Raw genomic sequence first — 26,023 nt, 5'->3', positions numbered from 1 at the left:
GACTAAGTATATACCTAGGTATAATCGTATATTGTTAATAGGAAATAGCAATTGGTTTATCTTTAAGGGTGATTAAAAGTAGAAAGTAAGAGAGAGAATATATAAAAACTAGACAACTAGATTTAGTTATATACTTAAAAAGCAACTATACTAGTAGGTAATCCTTGTAACTTCAGTGCTATAGGTCTGGTTCATAGAGGCTGAGGTACTAAGTAGCTCTAAAAAGACGAATATAGGGATCTACCTATAGCGGAGAACAGTATTGACACCTGCAGTAGTAGTATAATCTCTGACTAACTCCACCCCCAGGTCTAACATCTTAGCTATACTATTTGTATAGGAATAGAGATTGTATCTCAGATCCGTACCTAGGTATAGATATAACCCAAATATATTTACAAAGTGCTTACTTTAAGATGAGATTATACTGCTGGCGTTCGCGTTATTGCCCCTTCTATTACTGTACCCAAATCACTTGAGATACTCTATACCACCTTCTTCTCCCTTCCTATACTCCCTACTCAACTCCTCTCTATAACTAGGAGTGAGCTCGCCCTATTCAACTCCCTAGTCGGTATAACAAACTTCTGTACCCCTAACCGCCTCAACCCTTTTATAATCAGATGTTTTAATAATAGTGTATATACTGTGATAAAGATAAGACTCTCTTCTAAATTATACTACTTCAACTCAGGTAGCTCCTATATCGTCGTATTACTTATACCTCAGTCGTATGTTATAAAGGAATAAATCTTGGAAATCCGGTATATCGTTGTAAAACAGATATAATGCTATTAGTACTATAATAAGTGTCTTTTTAAGCCTTAGGTATAAGAGTCGATAAGTAAGAAGGTTCGGAACAATAGTATAGATGCAATCACTAAACGTGTATATTGTTATAGATATATATAAGAAGACAAGGGCTTAGGTACGGCCGAGGTACTACGTTTTGGATATATAGAACTAGGAAGTGATTATCTCTCTGTATTAAACGAGTTATACTATTTCGCTCGAGATAATAAATAGAATTTATAGAGCGATAATAGCTTAAAAGAGGAGGGTTTCTAGCTACTAGGGACGATAGGAAGAAGGAGGGAGGCGATTGAGATATATATAAAGCTCGAGGCGATAACGCCTGTTATCTAGGGATCGAGGAGGTAATTGGAGATAGTAACGAGGCTAGCGGTACTGTTAGAGATAGTGGGTATTCCTGTAATAGGAAATCTAGACCTGAGTATAGGAAGGATTTTCCTTCGATTTAGGTTCGTTAGCCTATATAGATATCGTTTGAATAAGAAAGGAAAGGTATTATAGGAGTGTAAGTGGGAATAGAAGATCATATATCCCTAGAGGAAGAAGATAGATAAGAGTATACAGGTAGAGCAAGGTATAGCAGGGATGTATAAATAGGAGTAAAAAAATAGTAGAGGACCGTATAGAAAATACCGTTAACGTGCGTGATAAGCGAGCGGCCGATCTAAGCGAGCGGCCGAAATTTCACTACCCTACTATAACTATCCTCAATTACACAACCACAATACTAGGAAATAACAATAACTAAATCGGAAACAGATGAATCAGACGATTCTGCAGCCTCCTTGCACATACGTACATTATGGCCAGGTTTTCTACACACGCCATAGCACCGAATCTTCGTACGAGACCCCCTTACACCACTACCATTTTATCGTATTTCCTGGATTACCTGCTCACCCACAGCCTTCTGATCCAGTAGATCCTGTACTTCTTGTACAGTAAGTGACCCTCTAAGCCGCACACGTATTTTTTTTGCTCTCCGTCTTTTACTAAGCCCCTCATTGGCCTTTCGTAGTGCTGAGACCTCCGAACGTAGAAGAGCTACCTCATGCATTACAGCCATCGTACCTTTAGCTAATCGATCTACAGCAGTTAGTATTGAGGTTGGAGAGCTGCCTTGATGGTTAGAAATTCGAGTTTTGATAAGTGCTGACTGTAAAGTGGCTTCTCGAGGGTTATATGGCGTTTGGGAGACCCAAGGTAGTGCTGTAGTTAGGCTGGAGGCTGGGGGTATTGGGGTCCGAATACGTACATCCAGCTTAGATATCACCCTCTCTGGGTCGTACGGTATAAGGCCGGCTCCGGTAAATCCACCCTAGATGTTCTTTTCTGTAATTGAAGCAAAAAACGTTTCTCTGAACCCACAAAGAAACTCTAACTTACTAATGTATATGATGTTCATCTGTATTAACTGCTTAATCTGGCAGATATACGCCTTTTTCAACGGCGAAAAACAGCCAATATCCAATAGCTGAAGTAGGTGCGAGGAGTGCGGAGGCATATAAAGTGTGATAATGTTATGCTCCTGGCAGTAGATCTCGAATTCTTCGGAGTGGTGGCTATCGTAGCCGTCAAGGATCAGTAGCCGGTATTTGCCCTTCGTACGAGATGCTATATAGAAATCGAAGTACCGAATCCAATCTATACCTTTCTCATTGGTAGTCTAGCCATCATCGGTTGTTGCAATACACCAGTTGGCCAGAAGGTTGTACTCTCGATACTAATTGACGAGGTGATATTATCCGGCTAAGATAATGAATAGCGGGATAGCCCAACCCAAGGCATTTACTCCTTGGATAACTATAGCCTACTCTCGATTACTAGGCTAGGCCTATTTAGCCCTACTATAGCTATCAGAGGTAGTAACTACTATAGTAGGGATAATAATGCCTATTATAAAACCGGTCTCGTCGAAATTATATAAATCTTCGTCAAGGATACTGTATTTAGCCTTAGTATTATATATAAGTATAAACTACTTGCGAATAACCTTTAGATCTTCGTATTTAGCCTTCTAGTAGTTGTATTTACATGTAAAACGCATCCGAAGTTCTGGCTAGCGCTTAACGAAGTTATGAGCCCAGCGTTTGCCGACAGGGGGTGTGTCGTGTTCGCGTAGCAATCGATTGGCTATATCTTCTACGTACGAAAGCCGGAGATGAAATGCACGTGTATATAACTCAATTATGTATCGAATAATCGATTGCTTTTCCAAATCTGTGAGCTTACGCGAATTGGCGATAAGGTCGTGTCGAGGAAGTCGGCCGGCCTTTCGGTAACGAAGCGTTCTTTCTGCAATATCGTATAACTCAGCTGCAGCCGGAATGCTAAGCTTGGTATCGTTTTGAAGAGCTTGCAGGGCCAAAAGAGTCCTTGCTTCTTTTGAAGGAGTCCCCATGGCTTGTTGTGGTAAATTTTGTAGAAGATGTAGAGAGAGACGCGTTGTAGTAGGGAAGCGGCCGCTCGCTTAGATCGGCCGCTCGTTTATCACGCACGTTAAGCCGATACTAGTATAGATAATAGTAACTGGAGAGACTATAAGAGATAATAGAGCAATTCCTATTTACTAGAGTGCCTATAGCGAATATACGCTGTTTTGCCCTGACCTGCGTAGGATCTATAGACAAGTTGGTCAAGGGTTCCTAACTCGAAGTACAGCTAACGTAGTAATATAGGCTATAGAGGGAGTTTAGAAGGGGATAGGCTAACGATAAAGTAGGAAAGAGAAAGATAAGGAGAAGTGTAGGTAAGCTACTACTTTTAAAGTAGTTACTAATATAATGGTTGTAGCCTAGGTAATTCTTTAGAAGAGAAAGATAACTAGTAGGTAAAAGTAAGGCAACTAGGTGTAGCTTGGAAACTACGACTAACCGTACTCAATAAGTAGTATTAGAGCGAAATACGAATAGTAGTATATAGTAAGAAGGTAGATCGTTAGTTAGAGTTACCTTGTAACGAGCAAATAGAAGACGAATAGTATAGCGAGCTTATAATAGGACAAAATTTCGGACTAGAAACGGTTTTTGGATTATAGACAGCTATTCCTGCTGCTAGGAAATAGATGAAAAGAAGAATTTATAGACAATTATTATTAGCTTACTACTAGCTAGACTCTAGTTAACCTTTTTTAAAAGGAGGTTAATTAGGGTCTGGATTTTCTATTGAGCCTGGTACCCTATTCTATCTATTACCATTATACCACTATAGAAATATACCCCGAGTAAAGCTAATTCGCGTTGAAGATTGGAAAAAGCTGCCTATAATACCTACCTTATATCTCATTTTTTTTTCTACTATTAGGTATAGAGCGTATTACAATATAGTAGTAGTTAATATAGCTTGTTATCTAGATAAACTTCATGATAGTATAGAATAGCATTATTTCTAGTCTGACTATAACCGTTGACCCTACTATCTATTTATAGATACTAAGTAAAATACTGAAAAATAGGTAAAGAGATGCTATAACTTCGAAGAAGGTATCTAGATATACTATAGGTACGTAATAAACGAAACTGTATCTCCTACCTCTCTACTAAGATAGTTACCTGTCCTATAATCCGATTAATGATGTTAAATCTAAGGGCAAACTAGTATATTATAATGCCATATATATATTCCTAGATAAGTTCTTTACTATCTATAAAAATAGTAAAATCGGTTTAATAAATATCTATAAGAATAACGAAGATGAGGATGAGGAGAATAATGAGAACGATAACGAGGAGTAGAATAGCGAGGAACGTAGTAGCGAGGGCAATAGCAATAACGATGGGAGTGAGGGTAGCAAGGATAGGGTAGTTCAGGCAGCACCTGGTCCTAAAGTCGAAAGTCTGGTAACGAGATACCTTAATAATATCAAATGCGATATCAACTTACTAGCTAAAGCAACCGAGCCTTTAGAGTAGCGACTCTCGATCTCTCAATACGATTATAATAGTGACTATCAGAAGATATTGGACGAACTATACGATATAATTCTAAAAGCTATAAAGGAATAGAAATAGAATAGCGTTAGTTTCCAATAGTTTGTAGCCTATTAGGCCGAATATTCCCGAGCAGTCTAGCGTAAATACAGTAGGAAGGTCGAGGATTAGGATCGAGATGATTATAAGTAAAGAATAACTAGAGTAACCGTTTTATTCAATAGTATTATCAACGAACTTATTCCCTATTTTAGTATATACGCCCTAGCATTCTATACCATCTTCGCTGGTAAGTGCTCCTATATTAATGACTCCTATAAACCATTGATCTATATAGGCTCTAACTTCCGTTACTACGATCTCGGAAGGTTAAGCAACAAGGAGGGAAGGGAATTTATTTAGAGCGTATTAAAAGAACTCGGGAAGATCGATATCTACATTCCGCACTCATTATCTCTATACCATCTAGCAGTGCTGATTGCTTGGTATCTGCTAAAACAGCGTGATGGGACTGCGACTGAGCACCTCGACTATGCTACCGTTTGCCGCGCTATTGGGCTCAAAAACCTTATTCAGGCAAGCATCGATACGGCGGGGTTGAAACATGCGTCACTATGCCCGATGCCCACTCATGTCCAGCATATACTGGAGGGGGCATTCAGGCCCGCAGAAGGATGTGTCTGTACTAAAAACGGGTCTCTTGTGATGAAAATTTCGAAGGATGCTGCAGACCGATACGATACCCAGGAATGTCCGTCCTCTCAAGAGAGGCAGAGGGACAAGGACGACACAACGGTACCGAACACACCTCAATCGAGATGCGGATCCGTCGGCAATGGAGACCACGAGCCGGAGCGGCCCCCCGACACCCATGCGGATACGGCACAATTCAAGGAGGGGCAGGTTGCGCCTATCTCGCGGTTCACGTCAGTGAACGGGAGCGGGAATACCCGGGTATCGCGCCCAAAGGAAACAACACCAGCGCAGACCCACAACATCCACGGGAAACGGCGCGGGGACGGCAACCCGTCCGGAAGAGGGAAGCGACCAAGGAGCAACAGTGCCATTCGGAGCCGTCATCCTCCGCTTCCATCCCCCCCCAGCCGCAACCTCAAAGACACCGAAACCAGGCGTACCGTTTGAAGCCCGCCGAATACCGCCGAGGATCTAACCAGTCCGGCGAAGGCCAGGAGGATCAGTTGCCGGGCGCTGAGCAACACGCAGGTCGGGCCCCAGGCACCACGGCTTCAGCAGATATAACCCGGGACGACACGCCACGGCCTTCCCCCTCTATCTTCACCACGCCAACTCAAAAAGAGCAAGACAAAACGGCAACCAATGGGAGTCTTGGTGGGAACTTGCGTGGCACTGACGAGAGAAGAGAAAGGACGCTTGGGCAAGCGGCGTCTCAAGGAGGAGGTCAGGGGTTTCAGTCGACTGAAGAAGCAGCACCAGGGGAACCGCTTCCTCCAGCACGAGTGCATTCAGTCGAAAACAATGGCAACTCAACCTTTTTTGGGGAAGGGGACGGCGGTGTCGGTGGAGTGGATGGCACTCTTGTACCACTGAGGCTAGCAGGCTTCCAAGCAATCAATGTTCCGACACTTCTTACTGGCGAAGAATATGTTCCCGAGCGCGACGGTCGCTGCGAACGTCATCCGGGAGGTCCTCACCACTCAGTCCCTTCACCTCCTCCACCACCTGCTGCGGCCGGCCCAGAGCCAACAGGCGGAGAACAAAGGGGGAATCAGTTCCAGGTAGACTCTTATCCAGCGCTTCGAACCGGCGACGAAGAGAACTCCCAGATACATGCGCTCAATGCCGATGGGCATCGGCCGACGGCAGGTACCCAACCACCCAATACTGCTACCGACACCGGAAGCCAGAATGCTGCAGAACAAGTGGCCTTGCTGCTTGACAACACCGAGCAAGGAGCATACGGTGTGGGATACGTCAATCCTATGTCCTTACTAGACGCGTTCGACATGCTTATTGCCGCTGCTCAGTCTTCTCTTGCCCCTAATCCCAACAAGACCCCGACCGGACCAGGCGTGGGAGAGCTCGGAGACGCAATGTCGCAGGTGATACAGTTTGACTCTTTACGGCCCGGTCTTGCGGGTAATTTGTCGATGGCAATCACAGGACCCGAAGACGTGGACGCCTCATTTACATCGGGTGCAAGCTACGATGCCCAATGGCATTCCGCGCCAGACCTCTCGTTGCAGCAGGAATCAGGAGACTCTGTATTTGGTGCTGCTCGTCAGCACTTTGATCCAATGTTCTCGCTGTCAGCTACCGCAGAGGATTTGGAGCCAGCGCCAAGTGACCCTTTGTTAACCGTGGCCCTGCATCCGGAAATAACAAGGGGCCTTCCAGACTCGGAGAACCAGACTCATCAACATATCCATATCGGTGCAGTCTCTGTAAGGCTTCAGCAGGGATAGGAATGTGACGACTTCTTCAATTTCAGTGATGCTGCCCTTTCTCCTTAACGTCATCCATCAACCTCCACATCATCCTGGGCTCTCGTAGCCTCATATTCGAACTGGATCATCTGAAACTTCATCTCACCGGCTTCGAGAATAAGCGCACTGCTCTGCGGTAATAGAATGGGCCTAAGCAGATTGATCGGTCGCTTCGTTGAGTCGTCTTCTCTATTTGACTGATATTGAACTTTGAAGTCGAGGGGAGGAAACGGAATAAGAACCACGAATTCCTGGCTGTTTGTTGCTATCGAGCCAGCTTTGAGCCAACACGGATCTCGCGCAGTATTGTCCTTTACACCAGTGTTTTGACTTGCAACCCATTTCTTTAGTGCCGGCCCCTTAGTTGCTTAGTTAGAATGTATCGTTAATCTGAGACGTATATACTAACATGTTCTTTTTTGACTGCTTTAAAGATCTTCCAGTGCAAGTCGGCAGGTTGGCACACGTATATTTCTCCCGGCTCATTTTTCAATCGCTCCCATTTCTCATCTCTTCGCCCGGCTTCTTTGTACAGCTGTGCGAGGACGCTCTCCTGTTTTGGCTCATCGGTCGATTCTGGAAATAGATGCCTCAAATCCATGGCTTTTGGCGACCTAAAAGTTTGGGGATGAAAAAGAAAAGGGGTTATTCAAGCAGGGCGTACGCTGCTATTTAGGCTGGAAATAGACCTGTCGTCGTACCACTTGTGAATATTGGGTACCCAACTTGAGTGAAGCAGCGCGTGCAGATGGTGGGGAAATTCAGGAGACTGAAATTACCAAGCTAAAACATCTGATTCCAAAGGTGAACTATAAAATTACGGACCAAGTTGTTACGTTATCTGATATGAAACATCGCCAGTTTTCCAGTGCCCTTTTGAGACTTTACTCGAGGAAATTATCGCGGGGCCAGAATGGAGACGACCTCACCCTGCCGACTTCAATATGCCTACTAGTACCATTCGGTACACCACTGTCGGAATTGTCGGCGGCTTCGTTAGGCGTAGATTCAGTTTCCTCATACGCCCTATTAGTATCATCGCTCACAGCTGGGTGTCGGTGCTTACCTGTCCTGAGCCCTGCTCTGTGTCCTGCTCTGTGTCCTGCTCTGTGTCCTGCTCTGTGTCCTGCTCTGTGTCCTGCTCTGTGTTCCGCTCTGCGTCCCGCTCTGTGTCCCGCTCTGTGTCCCGCTCTGTGTCCCGCTCTGTGTCCCGCTCTGTGTCCCGCTCCGTGTTCTGCCTTGAGTCTTGCCTTGAGTCCTCATCCAGTTTATTAGCTTCGTCGTCAATACCTTGCTCCGAGTTACTGTCTAAACTGTCCTGATTTTCAGTATCCTAATGCGGGATATCAGTCAAATTTTTGCTAATGCTGATCACCAGTGCTCACCCGTTGTTCTGGCTCTTTGTCCTGCTTATCTGCAGCATTATTTGTCGATAGCCCGGATTTCTCCGAAGGCTCAGTCTTCTCCAGTCAGTTAGGCGTCTTATATGGGATTCTGATGCTTACCGGGTGATTGGGTTGCCAACCGGGCTCCTCGCCTGATGACATCGTAAGAGTAATGCAAGTGAGAGCACCTTGCAACCGAATCTACCCCTTGTGTGAAGTCGTTGGAGATCTGCGAGCCGGATACGGGAGCTGAACGCGAATGCTGTGAGGAAGATAAGCCTGTGATTGGGCGATGTCTTACTTAGCTCGTCGATAGCCTTGTAATTTGCTTTGAGAGGTTTATTTTTTCTGCGAGTCCGAGCTGATCGTGGGAAGAGCCAAGGAACTGGACCCAAGACCCTCTACTGAACGGATAATCTGTACCGTGTCTTGTTGCGGGCGGTCACTCTGTTTGACAGCGTTCGAGACAACACTTGCAGAACTGCGATTTTGGAACGTCGACGTGGATTCTGATTCCAGATCGTGTATGGAAGGTTGGAGGACGGGAAGATATCGAGGGAGGAACAAGTGGAGAGGTCTCTGCCGTCCGCTGCGATGCGGTTGTGTGTTTGGGGGTATGGACCTGATGTGGAATGGTCGTCAGAGGCGTGAACAAGTGTTCTGAAGAATGGCGTGCCGATCGGCGAGCCAAGTAGATGTTCAGGCCTAGAGCAGCCGGCTGGATGTTGGATGGATTTGCTGTCGCCCAGGGACAGGACGAATCTTACCTAGGGCGAGGGACTGGTGGAGGCCTATGATGCTGATGACCGGAACTCCCGAGAATTGGGTGACGGTGAGATAGATCGCAAGATGGAGGTGACGCCGGGTGTTTGGGGTATGAACCTGATGTGGGATGTCAGCTCCCTTGCCTAAAGCCAAGCACTTTCAAGAGTCTCGGGACACCATACTCGTTTGGTAATCACTGTGCACGTGGTCACTCTTTTTGACAGCGTCCGAGACACCGGTTGCAGAACTGCGATTCGGGTACTTGGATCGGTTTTTGGCAGTCACAACAGCAACCGCATATCTTGATGGTGAGGGATATGAAACTGGACCAGTGACAACGGCTGGCTGGATTCTGATTTGCAGATGGCGAATGAAAGGTTGGAGGACGAGAAGGTCTCGGGGGAGGAACAAGCGAAGAGCTCTCTGGCCGGCGTGTTGAGAGCCGAGATGTCTCTCACCGAGACTCGAATTCTGGAGCCGGTGGACGGGGAGACGACAGTCGGCTTCCGGAACCTCGGAGAACTCGCCAAGTCAGCCTATCTTCTTGTTCAAATTGATCGATTGCCGTCTTACACTTCGGGTATAGTGCAAACTTACCTGGAGAGCGCGGCGGGTTTGGTTGCTGAATGGGGTGTCCCTAGTATCCAGAGTGCAAAGACTGGTGGTACGTCACTCGGCTGGGCTCTGATGGCTAGATCATGAACTGAAAGGTGATTTTGGGGGAAGACGAGAGGATGACAAAAGACAAGGAGTTCTGTTCAAGCAGGCTGCTTTTTACATCCACCCTAGCATTCACGGCTGTTGGCGAGATGGAGCAGTTGTGACGGGAAAGAGCATCTTTATAAGTTTGTAGCTGTGGCTCGGCTCTGTCAAACCACGCCGCACAAACGCCTCCATTCTCCTCCTTAAGGTAAGCGTTAACAAACCAGAATAAACTACTACGATGCTGGCGCCTCGTTCATCAAGCCAAGCCGCATGAACACCCCTCCTTTCCCACTCTTCTCAGTGTTTACGAATCAGAATAATGTTGACACCTCGGGTCGCACCCATGCGGCCAGGATCCTGCTAGCAGCCGGTACAAATACGCATAGCGAAGATGGAGACCAGCCTTCCAAGGAGGGGATAGGATCTGATGCGCGGAATATATTGGTCAATGGCCCATACGTAGAAGCATCCCCGCGCCGACTGCATAATTCACCGGCCAACTGGACCGTGTTTGTCAATCCACCTATCCCCCGGGCCTCAAATTCACAAGAGCGGCCAGGGGTAATTGTGCATGGTGGTGCGCAGTCGGGCGCGGGACAGCCGGCTTCCTATCGGCGTAAGTCAACGTGGTGTTGTCTTGACAAACCGAGTTGATATGCAGAACTTGAGGCTGGATTTCTCACAGGAATTCAGCTAGTCCTCGGCAACGAGCCCCTAGGAATCTCGGTCACCCAAAGGAAGCGCTGCGTGATGTGCTGTTCGATTCTGCATAGGCCTCAGGTTGAAAGTAGACGGATGTAGCCGCCACGCAAGAAAGTGGGTAGAAGGTGGGTAAAAAACGGGTGAAACACGGGTAGAAAGTGGGTGAAAACTGGGGTAAAAATGGGGGGAGGTGGACCCAAAAGAGGCCAGATTTTTCCCCCTACCTTTTTCCTTCCCATTCTCTCCATTTTCTCCCCATTTTCTTCCCATTTTCATCCGAATCATGGCTGCACGCTCACTCACACCCGAGCAAGCGATTGGACACCTCCGTAAGTTCAGCGACAGGGTCAACTGTGATGGATTTAGAAAGCGCGATATGGATCAAGTCCAAAAATTCCAGCAGCTCCGCGGATTAGCCCTACCGGGGCCGGAAGAGACTTCCAAAGCAGCTATGTTCCGACGGTTTTTGCATTATGCTGAGTCTATTTGCGAGCTTGAAGGTTCTGCGATTTGTGTTGTTGGGCTCCGAAAAACATGTATTGTGGAAATGAAAAGCGCTAGCAGAACACAGTTGCCGCTGCAAGTGAAATAGGTAGGGCTTGAATGTCCTCCTGCCCTGAGAAGTTTACTCGTAGAACAGAATAGTCAGTAAGGGCAATCTAGCCATTATTCTAGCAAGCTAACCACTTTAAAGCATCACCGAGAATTCCGCCCCCTCCAGTAGCTATACCCCTCATATATGCCCAACTCTTTGGGTTCTTGCAACAACAAACCCAGTCTGCCAACCTGAAAATAATATGCCCAATATCTGGGCAGCCTTTTCCATTCATCGATCTGGGCTTAGATGCTTCTGTAGAAAAGTATGCCATAATCTAATTTTCTTTAAGGGCGAGCGAGGCGTTAATCGAGTATATTCGTGTATCACAGGCGGCGGAAGGAGCGAACTGACGGTTGGTGGAAGAAGCGACAACTCTGACCAGTGTCGATATACACAATGTAGAAATCGTTGCCTTGGCCAGTTACCACATTTGACACCGGGATACTATCGACCCTGACGGCTCCCCATTCGCAGTCCTGTTTGACTAGGAGTGCGCGGATAGAGGGGTCCGCCTTCTCCAAACTCTTACACACTGCCCACTCCTTGTCGAGTCTCACACCGTAGCCTAGCTGTATATAGTTAGCGGGATACAATGCCGCGAAGCCAAGGTTGACTTGCTCTCTCTTGTACCATCGCCTCAAGCGTGGCATCATCATGCGATATCGCCGTGACCTTCACAACTTGAGGGCCCTCGGCTAGGATCATTTTCTCAAGTTGTCCCCCATGCTTATCACTTGTTTGATCGGAATCATTAGGTAGTGTCTGTTGAGAAGACATCTTATACGCCTTGCTAATCCGTGTACGGTGGTGGGGTTGCTGCGGGCGGTCCACTTGTGATGGCTGGCGCGGCGGGTTTGGGATCGAGGGGAGACGTTGGTCGGATCGTGTGCCTTGAAGCAGATCCTTAAGTCAGAGCACTGCCCACCATACATGTACCGTTCCAGACAGCTCTTCTGGTGCGGATCCTGTGCTTGGAGTGAGTCAGACGAGAAAGCCGGGAGGAGGAGGAATTGAGACTCACGGAGCCAAAGCGGGGTATCCAAAGATGGGGATTGCCTAGGCTTGTGTACAGTGTGTTGCTGGCGGAGTGCTGTAACGAACAAAGAAAGGCACCTCGGAGAGGGGATCTGCGAGCCAAAAAAAAAAAAAAAAAAAACAAACCTTTGTGTTTAAATATCAGAGTATCTTCTTAGGATCCGATGACGGCATTAAGGGTTACGTCGGGCAATGGCGCGAAAGCCCAACGGCTGGTGGGGTATTTCGGAAAATCACCCCGATTCCCGTGGTTTACCTGTGAGGCGGGGAGGGGCTCTCGCATTTTTCCCACCGGCCCCCCAGAAGAGTCACCAAACTTGGTGCTGGTCACTTCTGCCTCCAATTAAACTGCAGTTCTGCGCAATGGCGGGCCTTTTAATGCAATCTTCCTCTCTGACACCGCAGACGACAACAATGACAAGCGAGAGCGGGGCGAAGTAACGCGCCTGTACCTAGCCACGAAAGTGACGCACTCCAACGATACGCGGAACGACGGCTACCTTTCTACCAACCTCAGAGTTATCATCGCCGCAAACGATACCCTCTGATTTTCGTGGAAGGCCGTGATAGGGCACTCGACTTTGCTCTCATCCGTCCACTGTTGTGCAACAACAGAGACCGCCATCGTTTGAGCTGTGGCCTCAACTTCATCGGCGAGCAGGACTGAAGGCAAAACGGAATGCCTTTTCTCCAACCGCTGAAGCATCCTCCTTCTTTGTGCCAAAATTCCAAGACATAGGCTCCCACTTCCGTACCCCGGTAGTTATGCCGGAAATTCCGCTGATCCCCCCTCCCACGGCGCTCACCAGCGACTGCACCAGATCCAGACTCACGTCGCCGGCACTCGACGAGCTTTCGCTCGGCGCTGAGCGTGACGAAGGCGAGGGCCCGACAGCGGACAGATGAGAACCGCATGGCGCTCGGCAAGCAACATGTTGGGCCTCGAAGGGTGAGGTGTGTTATATGAAGGAAAGCTGCAACAAGTGCAACGCAGCTACCGAAGACGAGGCGATGATTGACGGGATGTTCGTGATGATAGTTAGAATACAACTACAACGACCAGCAGCTAGTCGATTCGTACGGTACATGGAATTCTACCCCTCCGCGCCACTCAACCCCATCCACCACTCGCCCGAGTTCTCGACTTCGCTCTCGACCTCCCTTTGATGGCCGTGAACTTGCCTCGGTCACCGTAATATTGGGCTTCCTGTCCCGACGCGCATCCGTTAGCCGTCGTCAGACCCGAGAATGTCTCCCCGATGTGCCTCTTCTTACAGGTACTACAGCTCGGATTGGCCGGAAGAGGGGTTTAGAGTTCCATCGTAGCAAGAATCAAGTGATTGGCTGTTGGATCGGGTGGTCAGCCATTGTAGTGAAGAGAAGAGGGAGGAAGGGGGTTTGTACTCCAACCATCATGACAAACATCTCGTCAACTCGTCTTCGGTAGCTATGCTGCACTGCTAGCGAAAACTAAGCACCGGGGTAGCGGTGCAGGCGATGACGGCGAAGCTCTCAGGCTTGTGGAGCAGGCTCGGGAGGGCGTGTCGAGAATGGCCGGGCTTCGTGGAACTCTTCGGGACCAAAACTTGGCACAAGGGACGAGAACTGGGCCTCAAAAAGAGGCGGGAGGAAACCCCAACTGGCGCGTGTGCCGTGGGTGGCAACCAGCGTACAGTATCCGTCTCGAGAGTCTTGTGTGTTCTGCCGTCTCGTAGTAACGGTGCAGAACGGCAGCCGCGGGACCTCGAGGATGATCTCATTCGCAGTATAGTGAGCAAACTGGAGCCACGATACTCACGAGAAGCTGTCGGCGATAAATCGCCATTCCGAGCCGAGACTGCGCGCCTACGGGCGGGGGCCGGGATCAGACTGAGGCATGAGGCGTCGATCTCCGAGGCGGCGTGGTCAGACAGGCGCCGCAGATGAGGATATACGTCACGTTGGGCCAGGCACGGTAGGGGATCGAGCGGAGGGTAGCGCGGGGCAACGCTGCTGAGTCGGGTGGTCAGTCATTATAGTCAAGAGAATTGTACTCCAACCATCATAACATCTCATGTATCGCCTCGTCTTTGGTAGTTGCGCTGCACCTTCTTGTACGCGATGAGGGAGCAATGGCACGCGCTACCCAGCGGTGAGCCGTCGATAGATATCGAGGGGTCGCTCCTTCTACCTCTTGGCAGACCGGTTCGCGAACTCGTCGCCTGACATGCTCTGGAGCTCGGGATGTGGCGAGGTGTCGGTTCCGATCTACGCTGGCACCAGGTCAGCTTTTTGCCTTTAGTTTTGCCTGCCGATGGAGTTGAAGCCGCAGCTCAAGTAGGCCTAGCTGGACGATAGCGCTCTCCGTTGGTGTGGACAGGTGAGAGCAACGTCGAGTGCCTCATCATGGCCTTGCACGAATTGGTAGAAGGGTAGCCGTCGATTTGGGTATCGGTGGAGTGCGCGGGCACTTCGCGGTCGGTTACAGGCGCGTTATTTCGGTGTGCCGCCCTACTCTCGCTCGTCACTCTTTGCTTGTTGTCGTCTGTGTTGCGAGACCCGAGTTTAATTGGAGGCAGAAGTGGTCAGCACCAAGTTGATGACACTCTCGGGGCGGTGGGAAAAAAAATGCGAGAGCCCCGGGTAATTCGCAATTCTGCCCGTGGGCTATGACGATGTTGTGGTGGTGACAACCATGGTAGCGAGGAGGCCCTGGAGCTGGCGTGCGCTGTTGCGAAGGTCTGCGTCGTCTCGCCGTCCGATCTGCTAAAGACAAGGGGATGCTCGACGAGATTTGCCCGATGGTTGGAGTACCCCTCATCTTCTCCTCGATGACCCTCCTGAACAACACCGCCCACTTCGCCAACGTCTCCGGCGGTCAGCGCATCATCTCCCCTTTGCCCCTCCATGGCACGGCAGCAATAACCCTCTCCTCCGGCCTCGAGTGACGCGACCGCCGACCCAACCACGTGGTCCAAGGCTCGGGGCCACAGCCAGTAGACCGGCGATCGCGGGACCACTCCGAAGTTGTGGTCGGCAATAACGCTTCCCGCGCCACCGGTACTATCCGCCAACCGGCTGACTCCTGGGAACGGCTCCCGGGAGAAGCGGAGCTTGGGGCGGCAGGTGTATAGCCGACGGTCGCAGGGCAGAAGTAGATCATCAGCCCCTGTGCGAGAATGTAAAGCGGAACAGCGATATAAAGGAGCCACTTGAAGTAGCCCGTCTTGCGGATCAAGAAGCCGACAAATAGCAACAGGACGCCGGAGACGACCAAAAAGGTGTTGTTGACATAGCCGGTCTGAGAGATGGTCAAGTTATTGACCACCTGCAGGAAAGACGAGAAGTAGTACGCCCAGCAGTAGTAAGAGACTTGGTAAGTTGCGCCGAGTAGGCAGGTGCCGATCACGGTCCGATCAGACAGCAAAGCGAGGTTGAGCACCGGTGTAGGGGCCAGCAGCCACTCGTAGAGGGCCGAGAAGAACGAATCTGACCACAAGCATGGCGATGATGTGATCGGACGCCCAACCGTTCGGTGCTTCGGCAGAAATAGTAACCGGAAGTAAGAACACAGTGAGGCCGGCAGAGAAAAGGAGGACTCCGAGTGCTTTGGGAAGTTAGTAATACGTCATGTCTTTTTCGGAGGCGGGGACGGTGTATTCACCATCAAACTCAACTGTATAATACCAGATGGTCTGCAACCAAGTCCGGCTGCTCTTTTCATTGGTTATGATGCCGAGTATCTCGGCCTTGCGAAGGTTGAACTTTAGCACCAAGTACACGGGGCAGCGACGAATGGGACGATGATGGAGAAGCATCCAAAGCCCCATAGCCAGCTGATATTGTTGTAAAAATCCTCGGCCACCTTGGTCCCGCGAATGCCGTGATAATATACGGAGAGGATGTGAAAGCGTACGCCAAGCCACGGTTCTTCAACTTGGACGCATCGGCCGTGAGCACATCGACGGAAAATGTCATTCCTCTAAAGCCAAGATTGTAGAAAACCTAGATGTCGGGGTGTCAGCATTTGCAAAAGACATGGAATAGGCCATTCGTATTGAATGGCAGTCTTACATGTGCTGCGCAGAAGGTGGGAAGATCGTTGCACGAAGCCATGAGAATCAGGCCCAAGGTGGCGAGGACTGTCATGATGAGGAAGCCTTCGGCTCGACCCCAGACATCTAAAATCTTGGCCAAAGGGATAAACATGGCGGCCATGATGGCGTTGGAGACGATGAAGATAACATTCAGCAGCGAGTGGGATTCAAATGCGCTCGTGACGAACGGGATCAAACTCGAGAGAATGGCATCCTAGAATGCGTTGACGAAATATAGCAACCAGATACTGGCGAGCAACAAATATTAGCTACTGATCAGCCTAGACACAACATCTCGAGTAAGGTCGGAAGGTAAGTACTTGGCAAAAACGGCGATCAGCGATGCCTTGGACCAGGCCAGAATCACGGCCTCAACACGCTGAACACACGTGATGGTGACTGAGGCGGGACTTTGCATCTCGGGGATCGGGAGCGCATGAAGCAATGTGTATACAGTGTGCCCCGTTGGCAGGTGGTACTGTGGCCCGCCATTTATTGAATTCCACAGGGTTGTGTTGCACGCTAATGTGCTGTCCCGTCTTCTCGTTGGTTCTAATGCTTTTCCTCGCTTAATTTTGCTATTCTGCTCGTTGTGAGCTGCGGGTGCCGAGAAATCTCCTTTGGTTATGGGGCTTCCAAGTTGTCCAACATCTCTGGGTTGTAGCTTTGTAGGTGGCTGGCGGGATGAGACAAGGGTCACTTGGCACTCGGCCCGCAACCTAACAGGCAAGATGATCATGGCCAAACTGTTCTATGTGCTGGGGCTCAGGGTGGATGGACATCGATAGTTCGGGATTTGATCGATAGAGGTATCGACGTGCCCACGGAGTATGGGTTGACAGCTCCATCGCTCGCTGTAGTGAACGGACACTTTGGGGTTGCGTCATCGTACTAGCTGCCAGCGCTGGTTCTCAGAAACACCATGGTGGATACTCACTTATTTGGTACACGAGAAAGAAAGGAAACGAGGAACTGATGCAACTTCTAAACAAGAACAGAGTCGCGAACGCTGTCTCTTCGGGCGGACATTAACAACGCATTATAACCCAGGGAATTGGCTCGCTAAGCCACGGCGGTGCAACAACGAATCCCTAAGGAACTGAACCGTTTTACCCTGAGACGACAGGCTTGTCAACTACTAACTTCTCGCCGTCCCACAATGGCCCACCAGGATATGTGTAGTTCTCATCGATCGTAAGATTATTCAGCATGTCCCACGATGTCGTCATTCCTGTTCTAGCATCAGCATCTCCTCGGACTATATATTTAGAATACCTACCTGGTTCCAGCGGTTCAAAAATCTCGGGGATTTTGACACCTTTGGGTAACTCTGCTTTCGATTCGCTGACAATGTTCAACTGGGCACAACTCGGGTACATTTGGGCCAAACTTCCATCATCGCCAATCTTGATATACTCGTTTGTCGCTCCCGACCAGATAACATCCATGCGCATGAGATATTGGCCGGGTGGTGTTTGCGCGGGGATTTTAAACGTGATCTGCCCCCAATAAGTCTATGCTAGGTAGAAGGGGATGCGGGACTTACATGTGGAGGATCACTTCGGTACAAGGCCCAGTTCTGGGGCTGATCATACTGTGGGTTTATTAGGCCCAGCGTATGGATCTTAACCCATTCTCCACTCCCGTCATATGTGCGGATATCTTGGCCGTCTGGGACTTTAGAGAGATGAATCAGAAGCGGACCAGGATGATTGAAGTCCTTGCTATTATGTTAGTCACTTGAATACTGCTGAGTGCTGTTAGACAACAATGCGTTACGTACCTGTTTCCATCCTGGTTTGGTGAAACATGTCCCTCGATCATCAGGACAGTTGTAGAACATGTCGTCAGTCCATCCGGACGGGTCTTCACGCTGCTGCGCAATCTCGATCATGCTCCCAGCCTTCAATGTCAAAACCTCAGTCTTATTCGCATGGTCCATATTACCACGCCCGCATCGGACCGATTCTGGTCGGTCGATAACATATGTCGGCCAGTTGTAGAAGCGGTAGAGGAAGTTGCCTTGGTAAGGTTTCAATTCATCATATGGAGAGGTTTTGTTGCTGGAAACATTAGGCTTCAAGAGCTTGGACGAATCCTGAAACCCAGGGAAAGCATCTCACCGAATAAACTGCAGCGGTTTCTTCCATTCGCCATCTGTCTTGACGCGGACAAAGGTAACTATTGCGCTTATCAGACGATCATGCACCTAGGATCCCGGAAAGTTGTTAATTTACAATGTCCTTGAACGATTCGTGCAATTGCTACAAATGTAGTGATTAGCAGGACGAGACCCATGGTACTCTTGGCTGGAACATAAGTTCGAGTAGTTTTTCTAAGTTCTAATGCGGTTATTAGAATGGCAAATTTCTTTGCAAGTCAGAACGAGTCTTTATAGCATTTCCGGAAGATGTCATGCGCCGAAGCGCCTATTGCCGGTATGCGTTACCTGATGCTTGGATATTTTAGATTGAGTCCTAAGTGCGAAGTCCGGGTTACTCTTATTCCTGTGACATACAAATTAATCGTATAGATGAACGTACACAACGAACATCTGAAACACTGCCTGTCGCATGCAGGTCATCTAAAGATGTAGCCGGAACATAAAGCAGTTCATATATGTTGGGCCAGTAGCAATAATGCTAGAAGCCAAGTTAGATTAACCGGAACAGACCTACCCCTTGGACCCAGCTTCCCCGCATCGAGCTATTTAGGCGAATTGCGCGGCGCGCCCCAAAATGGAAGTTCGTTCTTCAAACGGCATGCCACCCATTGTAGTCGTCCTAGTCGATGTATTGCACGTGGTTCGCGAAATGGCGTACGAACAATCTGAGACTTTGTGGTGAGAAGATATTTTCGTGTTGGAAGCGACGCAATTCATAGCAGCATTGAAAATTGTTTGAAGCGAAACACTAGGCGTCCCTATCAATTCGCATGCTGAGAATCCTATCTAAATAACGAGTGACAAGAATGGCATAAGTACATTCCAACTTCCCTACATCGGCTCAAAACTCCATCTCCCATCTCCACTCACATTTCCGCTACGTTAAGAGCTCGGACGAACAGTTGTCAAAGTTTATGCACAGTTGCCCGAAACCCTTGCAGCGCGGATGAATGGATCAAGCGGGTTGATGCCAAAAGTGACGCATTGATGCTCAGTGGTAAGTGGGATGTTGTTGCCCTGCGGGCTGCAGTTATTGGTGTTGAAAAGAGTCACTACGACAATTAGTACTCAGACACTGAGTAGTATATCTCGAGGTGACTTACAAGTGCAACCATTGGGGAGAGCATCATTGACATCGATGCGAGCGCTGTCAGTCTGCCCAGAAACGATGGGCGAGATGCCAAAGCAGCTTCCATCTCTGGGAACGTTGGCCGTGCTGATAACGGGGCCTCCACAGGCATCCCCATCATAAATGTTGAGAGGGATGGCCGCTTGGCGGATCTCAGGTGAAGGCGCAGCGTGGGTACCCATAGCAGCGAGGAAGAGGGAAGCAATGGCGGCCTTGGTCTGCATGTTGATATTGGTTGTGTGGGAGCTGTGAAGCGAAAGAGTAATGTAAATATAGGAGCATGATCTAAATTCTTCAGTTCTGGGTGATGAAGTCAAAGACGAGAGAATTTAAAGGAGTTTTAATACCTTGGGAAAAAATAAGGCCCCCAGGGACATTATTCTCGCTCCTGGAGCCATGGTGAAATCCAATGAATGCCGCGTAAGCGGAGGCTTATCGAGAATGTTCCAATGGCATTTGTCAAGTTACTCTCAGGAGCCCGTGTGGCTAGTTTGACGGTGAGACGGGTGTGATGGACCACTTTAGCGACTCTCGTGTATGTGTAGTGAAAGCAGGATCACGTTACGGTGACCAATGCGATGACCAATGGTTTTGCTGACAACCAATGTCATCTCTACTAAGCTGTAAGCTTACTGAGCACGAGTGGTCGAAATGTCATCTACACGTGAATTTTGGCTAACGAATAGCTACCAAGCATACCGGCGAAGAAGTAAACCCCTGATGAAAATTCAGCTGGTGGCCTCGCAATCTTATGGGAGCATAGTCTATATCTTGTCTTCTATAGGACGTTTCTGACACGAAGAACGCCTAGAATGTCCCACATGTTGCTACGTAACCCTCGCGCTACGAATGAGCATAATGTGGCGTAGTGACAAACTACAGTCTACCCACACCTGTGCGGTACATATGTTAGCGCGTCTAGGATCGCTCGGGCACGTCTGAGATCTTTTACAAGAGAAAAAACCCTGCTTAAAGGATCACGCTAACGTACCGCACAGGGGTTAGCAAACGGTTGGAAGTCTGCGCACTTCTTCAATGGAAATCTAATTTGCGGGTTACATGTGGGTAAGCTTCCGCCATCGTTTCCATGCGTTTCACGACGTCTCAAATTGTGATCCACAACCGGCTGACCCGGTCGACGTCCCCTCAAAGGGAGTTCGTACATTAGAATTACTGGGTTTTAAGTTCTTAACATTGGCCCGAAAACCACCATGTGGTTAGATATGCCGCTCTATTGGCGATCTGTGGAAGTGATGGGCCCGGCTGCGACCTACGATCACATACGAATGATGCCTGTGCTCTTTCGCTATCGGTTCCACGCTGAGTAAGAATATTGGAGGAACATTTTGATCTGCACGTAGACACATCCATCAATACAAGTGACGTCGAATCATACATTATAAGCCAAACACGCCAAGTAGGATACGCCTTCGTATGTGGTGGGCTTCTAGAGCTGCCAAACGTTACACAAGAATAAGATTGAGGCCTCCACTTGGGCCGAAGTGGGAAGATGTCGCAAACTACCAACTACACCAAACACCCAAAAGGTGGGGAGTTCCACAATTGTTTGTGGTAGGAAGCTGAACCTGCGTTTTATCTGACAGAAGATTCTGTCATCTTACTGAACAGCCATAAAGCTAAGCGGAGGTTGAACAGGGGCGTATGCAGCACTTAGCAGACTAAAACGAAACTAAACACCTTGGGAGTGTATCCGCTGTCAAAAGGATCATGTGCCAAAGGACCAGGATCACAGGATCTAGTGCAGGAGTCAAACCCATGTACTCTAGTCAGCTAAAGTAGGCTGGCAGCTGTCAAAAGGATCAGGTGCTAGTCCAAGGATCAGGATCACAGGATCTAGTACAGGAGTCAAACCCATGTACTCTAGTCAGCTAAAGCAGGCTGGCAGTTGACTGCGCCACTGTATAGACGTCACCCTGTACGTGTATCTCGTCTATAAAGGAGTAAGCTCTCTAAGGGAGACGAGAGAGAGAACATGGGGACAATCAAGACAATGAAGACAAGACACAAAAAACCCTCAACTGTCATTTCCCAAGATTCAGAGGTGCCGTGTTTCCGACAGCAGCTGACTGTGCCACTGAACAGACGTTATCCTATACGGGTTGTCGGAAATACGGCACCTCTGAATCTTGGGAAATGACAGTTTAGGATTTTTATATGTCTTGCGTTGATTGTGTTGATTGTCCCTGTGTCCTCCGTCTTCTGTCCCGTCTATCTTTGCTGGAGAGTTTGCTCCTTTTATAGACGACATACGCGTACAGGATGACGTCCGTACAGTGGCGCAGTTAGCTGCCAGTCTTCCTTAGCTCAATAGAGTACATGGGTTTGGCTCCCACACTAGATCCTGTGATCCTGATCCTTTGGCACATGATCCTTTTGTCATGCTCTACCCTTTCTAACTACTGACTATCTTGCAAATGTCCAGCCTACAGAGGACGACATCCGGCCTGGAATAGGGAGTGCTCGAAGAGGGTAAAAGCGAAGATAACGGCTAAAGAAGCTTACCAGCACTGCCCTCGAACCTTCGAATCAGCCACTCTCCCAACTGCTAGAGCTCTCCTTTTCAACTTCGTTGTCGAAGACGGCCACTACCAAGGTATGAGCCGGCTCAGAAGCGGGGAAGGCCTACCTATATCCAACAAGCCTCCCAAGACCCAAGGCAAGGCCGGCTCCCCTTCCTAGCAATCCCAGCCTGGCCTACAAGGTCTAGTCCCTAGCTCAGCTCCCAACCCAGCTCCCAGCCCAGCTCCCAACCCAGTTCCCAGCCTAGCTCCCGGTTCAGCTCCCAACTGAACCTCCAATCTACTGAAACCTAGCAGCAGGATACCTCTATTGAACTTACACTTTGATAGGGTTTACGATATTGCTATTAAATACTGGAGAAAATAAACTAATCCTAGAAATACTTTTAGAGGAAGCTAAATTTGATCTCTTAGCTATCCAAGAGCTATGGGTCAACAATTTTACTAAGTCCATTTACTACCTCCGAAGTATCCAATACCATTTGGTCTTTGAATCGGGAGGTAGAGCAGCTATCTTCGTCCATAAGAGGATCGATATTAACCAGTGTGAATATGAGTTATCAAAGTACTAGTGCTAGGTATATTTTTCAGAGGGAGAGCTAGGGGATAGAAGTAGCTTTGAGGTCTAGTCGGTATATAACCCCCCTTCAGTCAAGACGATACCTAGGGAACTGCTAGGAAGGTAAAAACCGACCTATCTAGTAGTTTTTGCAGGGGACTTCAACCTCTACCACTCTCTGTAGGATCAGTTCGATCGGTACGACCCAGATTCGGAAGCCTTACTTCGACTAGTAGCCTCTTGGGACCTCAACCTTATTACCCTCTAAGGTACCGTTACCCAGATCTCCTAGTGGAACCAACGAGGTAGACTGTCAACACTTGACCTTATCTAGGCCTCAGGAAGTATCCAGTACTCCTACTACGGTATCGAGGAAAAGGAAAATCGGATTACTTTCCCCAAGTCTTCGAAATCTACACCCATCGACCACAACTACACCAACAACAACAACAACCCCTAGGATAGAATTGGAAGAAGATAAATAGATAGAAAGTTCAGGCTGAGGTAGTTTTACTACCCTCGATACTAGACCTAGATGATAGAGGTCCACTCGGACTATTTAGTCAAGCTCAGATAATCAAGGGCCTCGATAGAGCTTTTGATAAGCTTATTAAGAAACTAATGAGGATTGCCAAAGCTAGTACCCCATAGAGGAAGGCCAATACAGAGTTCTAAATTGCTTAGTAGTTTCTAAGGGTTCAAAACAAGTTGAAGGAGGCCAGAAAAGCTGAGCGGCTAGCAAAAGAAGTACCAACAGCCTATAACAAAACCCAACTCAACTACAAGCTCAAGGATCTATCAAAAGCTGTCAGAGAAGCCAAGATAAAGACGTAGAGGACCACTTTGTAAGAAGTCTCCCATGATACGACCCTACTTTGGAAACTTGAACGGTAGGCTAAGTGTAAAAGCTTTAAGCCAGCCGAACTCCCTAAACTCCCAACCTTCGAAGATTCAACTGGCTTACTTACCTTATCAAACCATACCCAGAAGGCTATAGCTCTAGCCGACCGTTTTTTCCCTAATCCTCTAGCCAACTTATCATATATTCAAGATCTAGACTTGTCCTAACTTTGGGAGCCGAGGTTCAAAATTAGCCAAGCCGTTACCCCTACGGATATCAAGAAGGTCCTAGCTAAAGCCTTGTTTTAGAAAGCTCCAGGTAATGACTATCTACTAACAGGTCTGCTTAAGGCCTGTAGATAGCCACTCTACAGAGTTTTAGCATTTCTCGCTCAGAGATGCTTCGAATTAGGGTAGTTTCTATAGAGACTTAAGGAGGTTGCTGTCATAGTCCTTCTGAACACCAGGAAAAAGCTATCTAATTACTGTACCCTAGGAGGCTATAGACTAATTTCCCTACTACCTACTGTTAGGAAAATAATCGAGGCAGTGATTACAAAGAGGGTTACCAAGGTGGCTGAAGCTTATAGCTTTTTGCCCAATGAACAAATGGGAAACCAGGAAAATAGGTTAATAGAACTAGCAATTCAGCTAGTTGTAGCCCAGGTATGTAAGACCTAGAGGTAATAGACTATAGCCTCCTTACTATAGTTGGATCTCACGAGGGCATTCGATAGAGTTAACTATACCTAGCTTCTAACCATACTTCGGGATTAAGGCTTCTCCCAATGGTTAGTCTACTAAGTAAGAGCCTAGCTCACTAGCCGTAAAACTACTCTCTTCTTCGATGACTAATAGGCTTAACAGTCCGATATTAGAGTAGGGATCCTATAGAGTTCACCCCTATCCTCTATCCTCTTTATCCTCTATATAGCTTCATTGTATAAGATACTAAAGGAGAAACACCCTGAAATCGGACTAGTAGGCTTTGCCGATGACACAAATCTCTTAGCTTTTGGAAAGAGGCTAAAAGTCAACTGCTAGCAACTAGAAAGAGCTTAGGCTACTTATGTGTAGTGGGTAAAGGCCTACGGTATAGAATTCAACCCAGTAAAGAGCGAACTGATCCACTTCAACAAAGGCCGATCTCACTGGGCTAACTCTTTCTAACTAGCTTACCTAGCCGGGTAAAGCTATACCGTGGTCTGGTCTATACCTAACGCAAGGTTCTTAGGGGTATGGCTCGATTGGAAGCTCAACTGGAGAGCTCACGAGTCAAAAGTGGTGAAAAAGTTAAAAACTCAGGATTTTGTAGTATCCTAGATAGCAGCTAAGACCTAGGGACCAAGCTTAATCAGAGTTAGGGAGGTCTATACTAAGTATATTCAAAGTGCTATAACCTTTGGAGCTACCAACTACCACCAGCCCATAACAGTTGATAGCTGGCTCCAAGGCATAGCAGCGAGGTTGATCAAAACCTAGTCAAGGAGCTTTAGGATAGTAGTTGGAGCTTACAAGACTACTTCTATCCAGAACCTAGAGACGGAGACTTGGGTGTTACCACTAGATCTATATCTCAATAAGAGGCTCGTAGACTTCGAAATCTGACTACAGATCCCTCTTCTATAGGCTGGGTAAGGCCGAGAAACTCCAAGGAACCTACCAAAGTCTCTGATACAAGAGGTTTGCAATAGACTATATAGGAGGTTCCAGAGACAAAGGTAAGGTCGTAAGGTCCCGTTGCCACAACAGCTGACAATATCTGAAAAAGCTGCTATTACCATCAGCTAGTGGGTAGGTTAAGCCTAGGCCTAGAGCTAGGACTAGGACTAGAATCAGGGCTAGGAGTTAAATTAAGGGTTTAGGGCTGAAGAGATGTTAGGTAGGGCTTAGGAAGCACGTTGGAAAAAGGAGGTTAGAAATCAGCCTACTAGATTAGCTGACAAAGACCCTCCTGAGCTACTTTTCACCAGTAAAGCTCTTTAAAAACACCAGACCTTACCAAAGCCCAGAGCTCCCTACTAGTACAGGCTCAGACGAGAGTTATTGGCCTCTAGGACTTTCTCTTCTGACAAGGAGTTCTAAACCTCCCTACTCCCTACTGTAACTGTGGGGAGGATCAGGAAATAGTGGAGCACTTTGTTGTATGGTATCCGATACCACCGAAGCCTAGGACTTAGCCAAGAACAGAAATTCGAACTCACTGAGATCTCAGCTTTGTATTACAGAGTCAGAGCTCCTGGAACCTCAGGTTGTTAAGGAGAGTTTTGGGTTAGCTGATAGATTCAGGCCGTTTGATAGAGTACAGCCTAGCCCGA

General features: G+C 48.1%; 6 protein-coding genes across 6 annotated transcripts; all 6 read right to left on the bottom strand.

The window, feature by feature from the left end:
• Window positions 1-11,685: 11,685 nt before the first annotated feature.
• Window positions 11,686-12,139, bottom strand: MFIFM68171_02221 (uncharacterized protein; the record flags this gene model as incomplete). Its single annotated transcript, XM_071057643.1, has 2 exons — window positions 11,686-11,931; window positions 11,993-12,139. The coding sequence occupies 2 exons, from the start codon at window positions 12,137-12,139 to the stop codon at window positions 11,686-11,688; spliced, it is 393 nt and encodes a 130-aa protein (XP_070913744.1).
• A 754-nt stretch (window positions 12,140-12,893) lies between these two features.
• MFIFM68171_02220 (uncharacterized protein) lies at window positions 12,894-13,312 on the bottom strand (the record flags this gene model as incomplete). The annotated part of the gene is made up of 2 exons (XM_071057642.1): window positions 12,894-13,060; window positions 13,231-13,312. 2 exons carry the CDS (start codon window positions 13,310-13,312, stop codon window positions 12,894-12,896), a joined length of 249 nt encoding a protein of 82 aa, XP_070913743.1.
• Window positions 13,313-15,254: 1,942 nt separating this feature from the next.
• MFIFM68171_02219 (uncharacterized protein) lies at window positions 15,255-16,594 on the bottom strand (the record flags this gene model as incomplete). Its single annotated transcript, XM_071057641.1, has 4 exons — window positions 15,255-15,983; window positions 16,041-16,071; window positions 16,293-16,381; window positions 16,451-16,594. The coding sequence occupies 4 exons, from the start codon at window positions 16,592-16,594 to the stop codon at window positions 15,255-15,257; spliced, it is 993 nt and encodes a 330-aa protein (XP_070913742.1).
• A 93-nt stretch (window positions 16,595-16,687) lies between these two features.
• MFIFM68171_02218 (uncharacterized protein) lies at window positions 16,688-16,891 on the bottom strand (the record flags this gene model as incomplete). Its single annotated transcript, XM_071057640.1, has 2 exons — window positions 16,688-16,721; window positions 16,794-16,891. The coding sequence occupies 2 exons, from the start codon at window positions 16,889-16,891 to the stop codon at window positions 16,688-16,690; spliced, it is 132 nt and encodes a 43-aa protein (XP_070913741.1).
• A 691-nt stretch (window positions 16,892-17,582) lies between these two features.
• Window positions 17,583-18,771, bottom strand: MFIFM68171_02217 (uncharacterized protein; the record flags this gene model as incomplete). Its single annotated transcript, XM_071057639.1, has 6 exons — window positions 17,583-17,704; window positions 17,753-17,972; window positions 18,020-18,193; window positions 18,257-18,536; window positions 18,597-18,654; window positions 18,711-18,771. The coding sequence occupies 6 exons, from the start codon at window positions 18,769-18,771 to the stop codon at window positions 17,583-17,585; spliced, it is 915 nt and encodes a 304-aa protein (XP_070913740.1).
• Window positions 18,772-19,549: 778 nt separating this feature from the next.
• On the bottom strand, window positions 19,550-19,990 carry MFIFM68171_02216 (uncharacterized protein; the record flags this gene model as incomplete). Its single annotated transcript, XM_071057638.1, has 2 exons — window positions 19,550-19,689; window positions 19,741-19,990. The coding sequence occupies 2 exons, from the start codon at window positions 19,988-19,990 to the stop codon at window positions 19,550-19,552; spliced, it is 390 nt and encodes a 129-aa protein (XP_070913739.1).
• Between the last annotated feature and the right edge of the window lie 6,033 nt (window positions 19,991-26,023).

The sequence above is a fragment of the Madurella fahalii genome (assembly GCF_045866475.1).
Source record: "Madurella fahalii IFM 68171 DNA, scaffold_1, whole genome shotgun sequence".
NCBI classification, from domain to species: Eukaryota; Fungi; Ascomycota; class Sordariomycetes; order Sordariales; genus Madurella; species Madurella fahalii.
The sequence above is the reverse complement of the archived record's forward strand: the minus strand, read 5'-3'. Positions and strand labels throughout refer to the sequence as shown.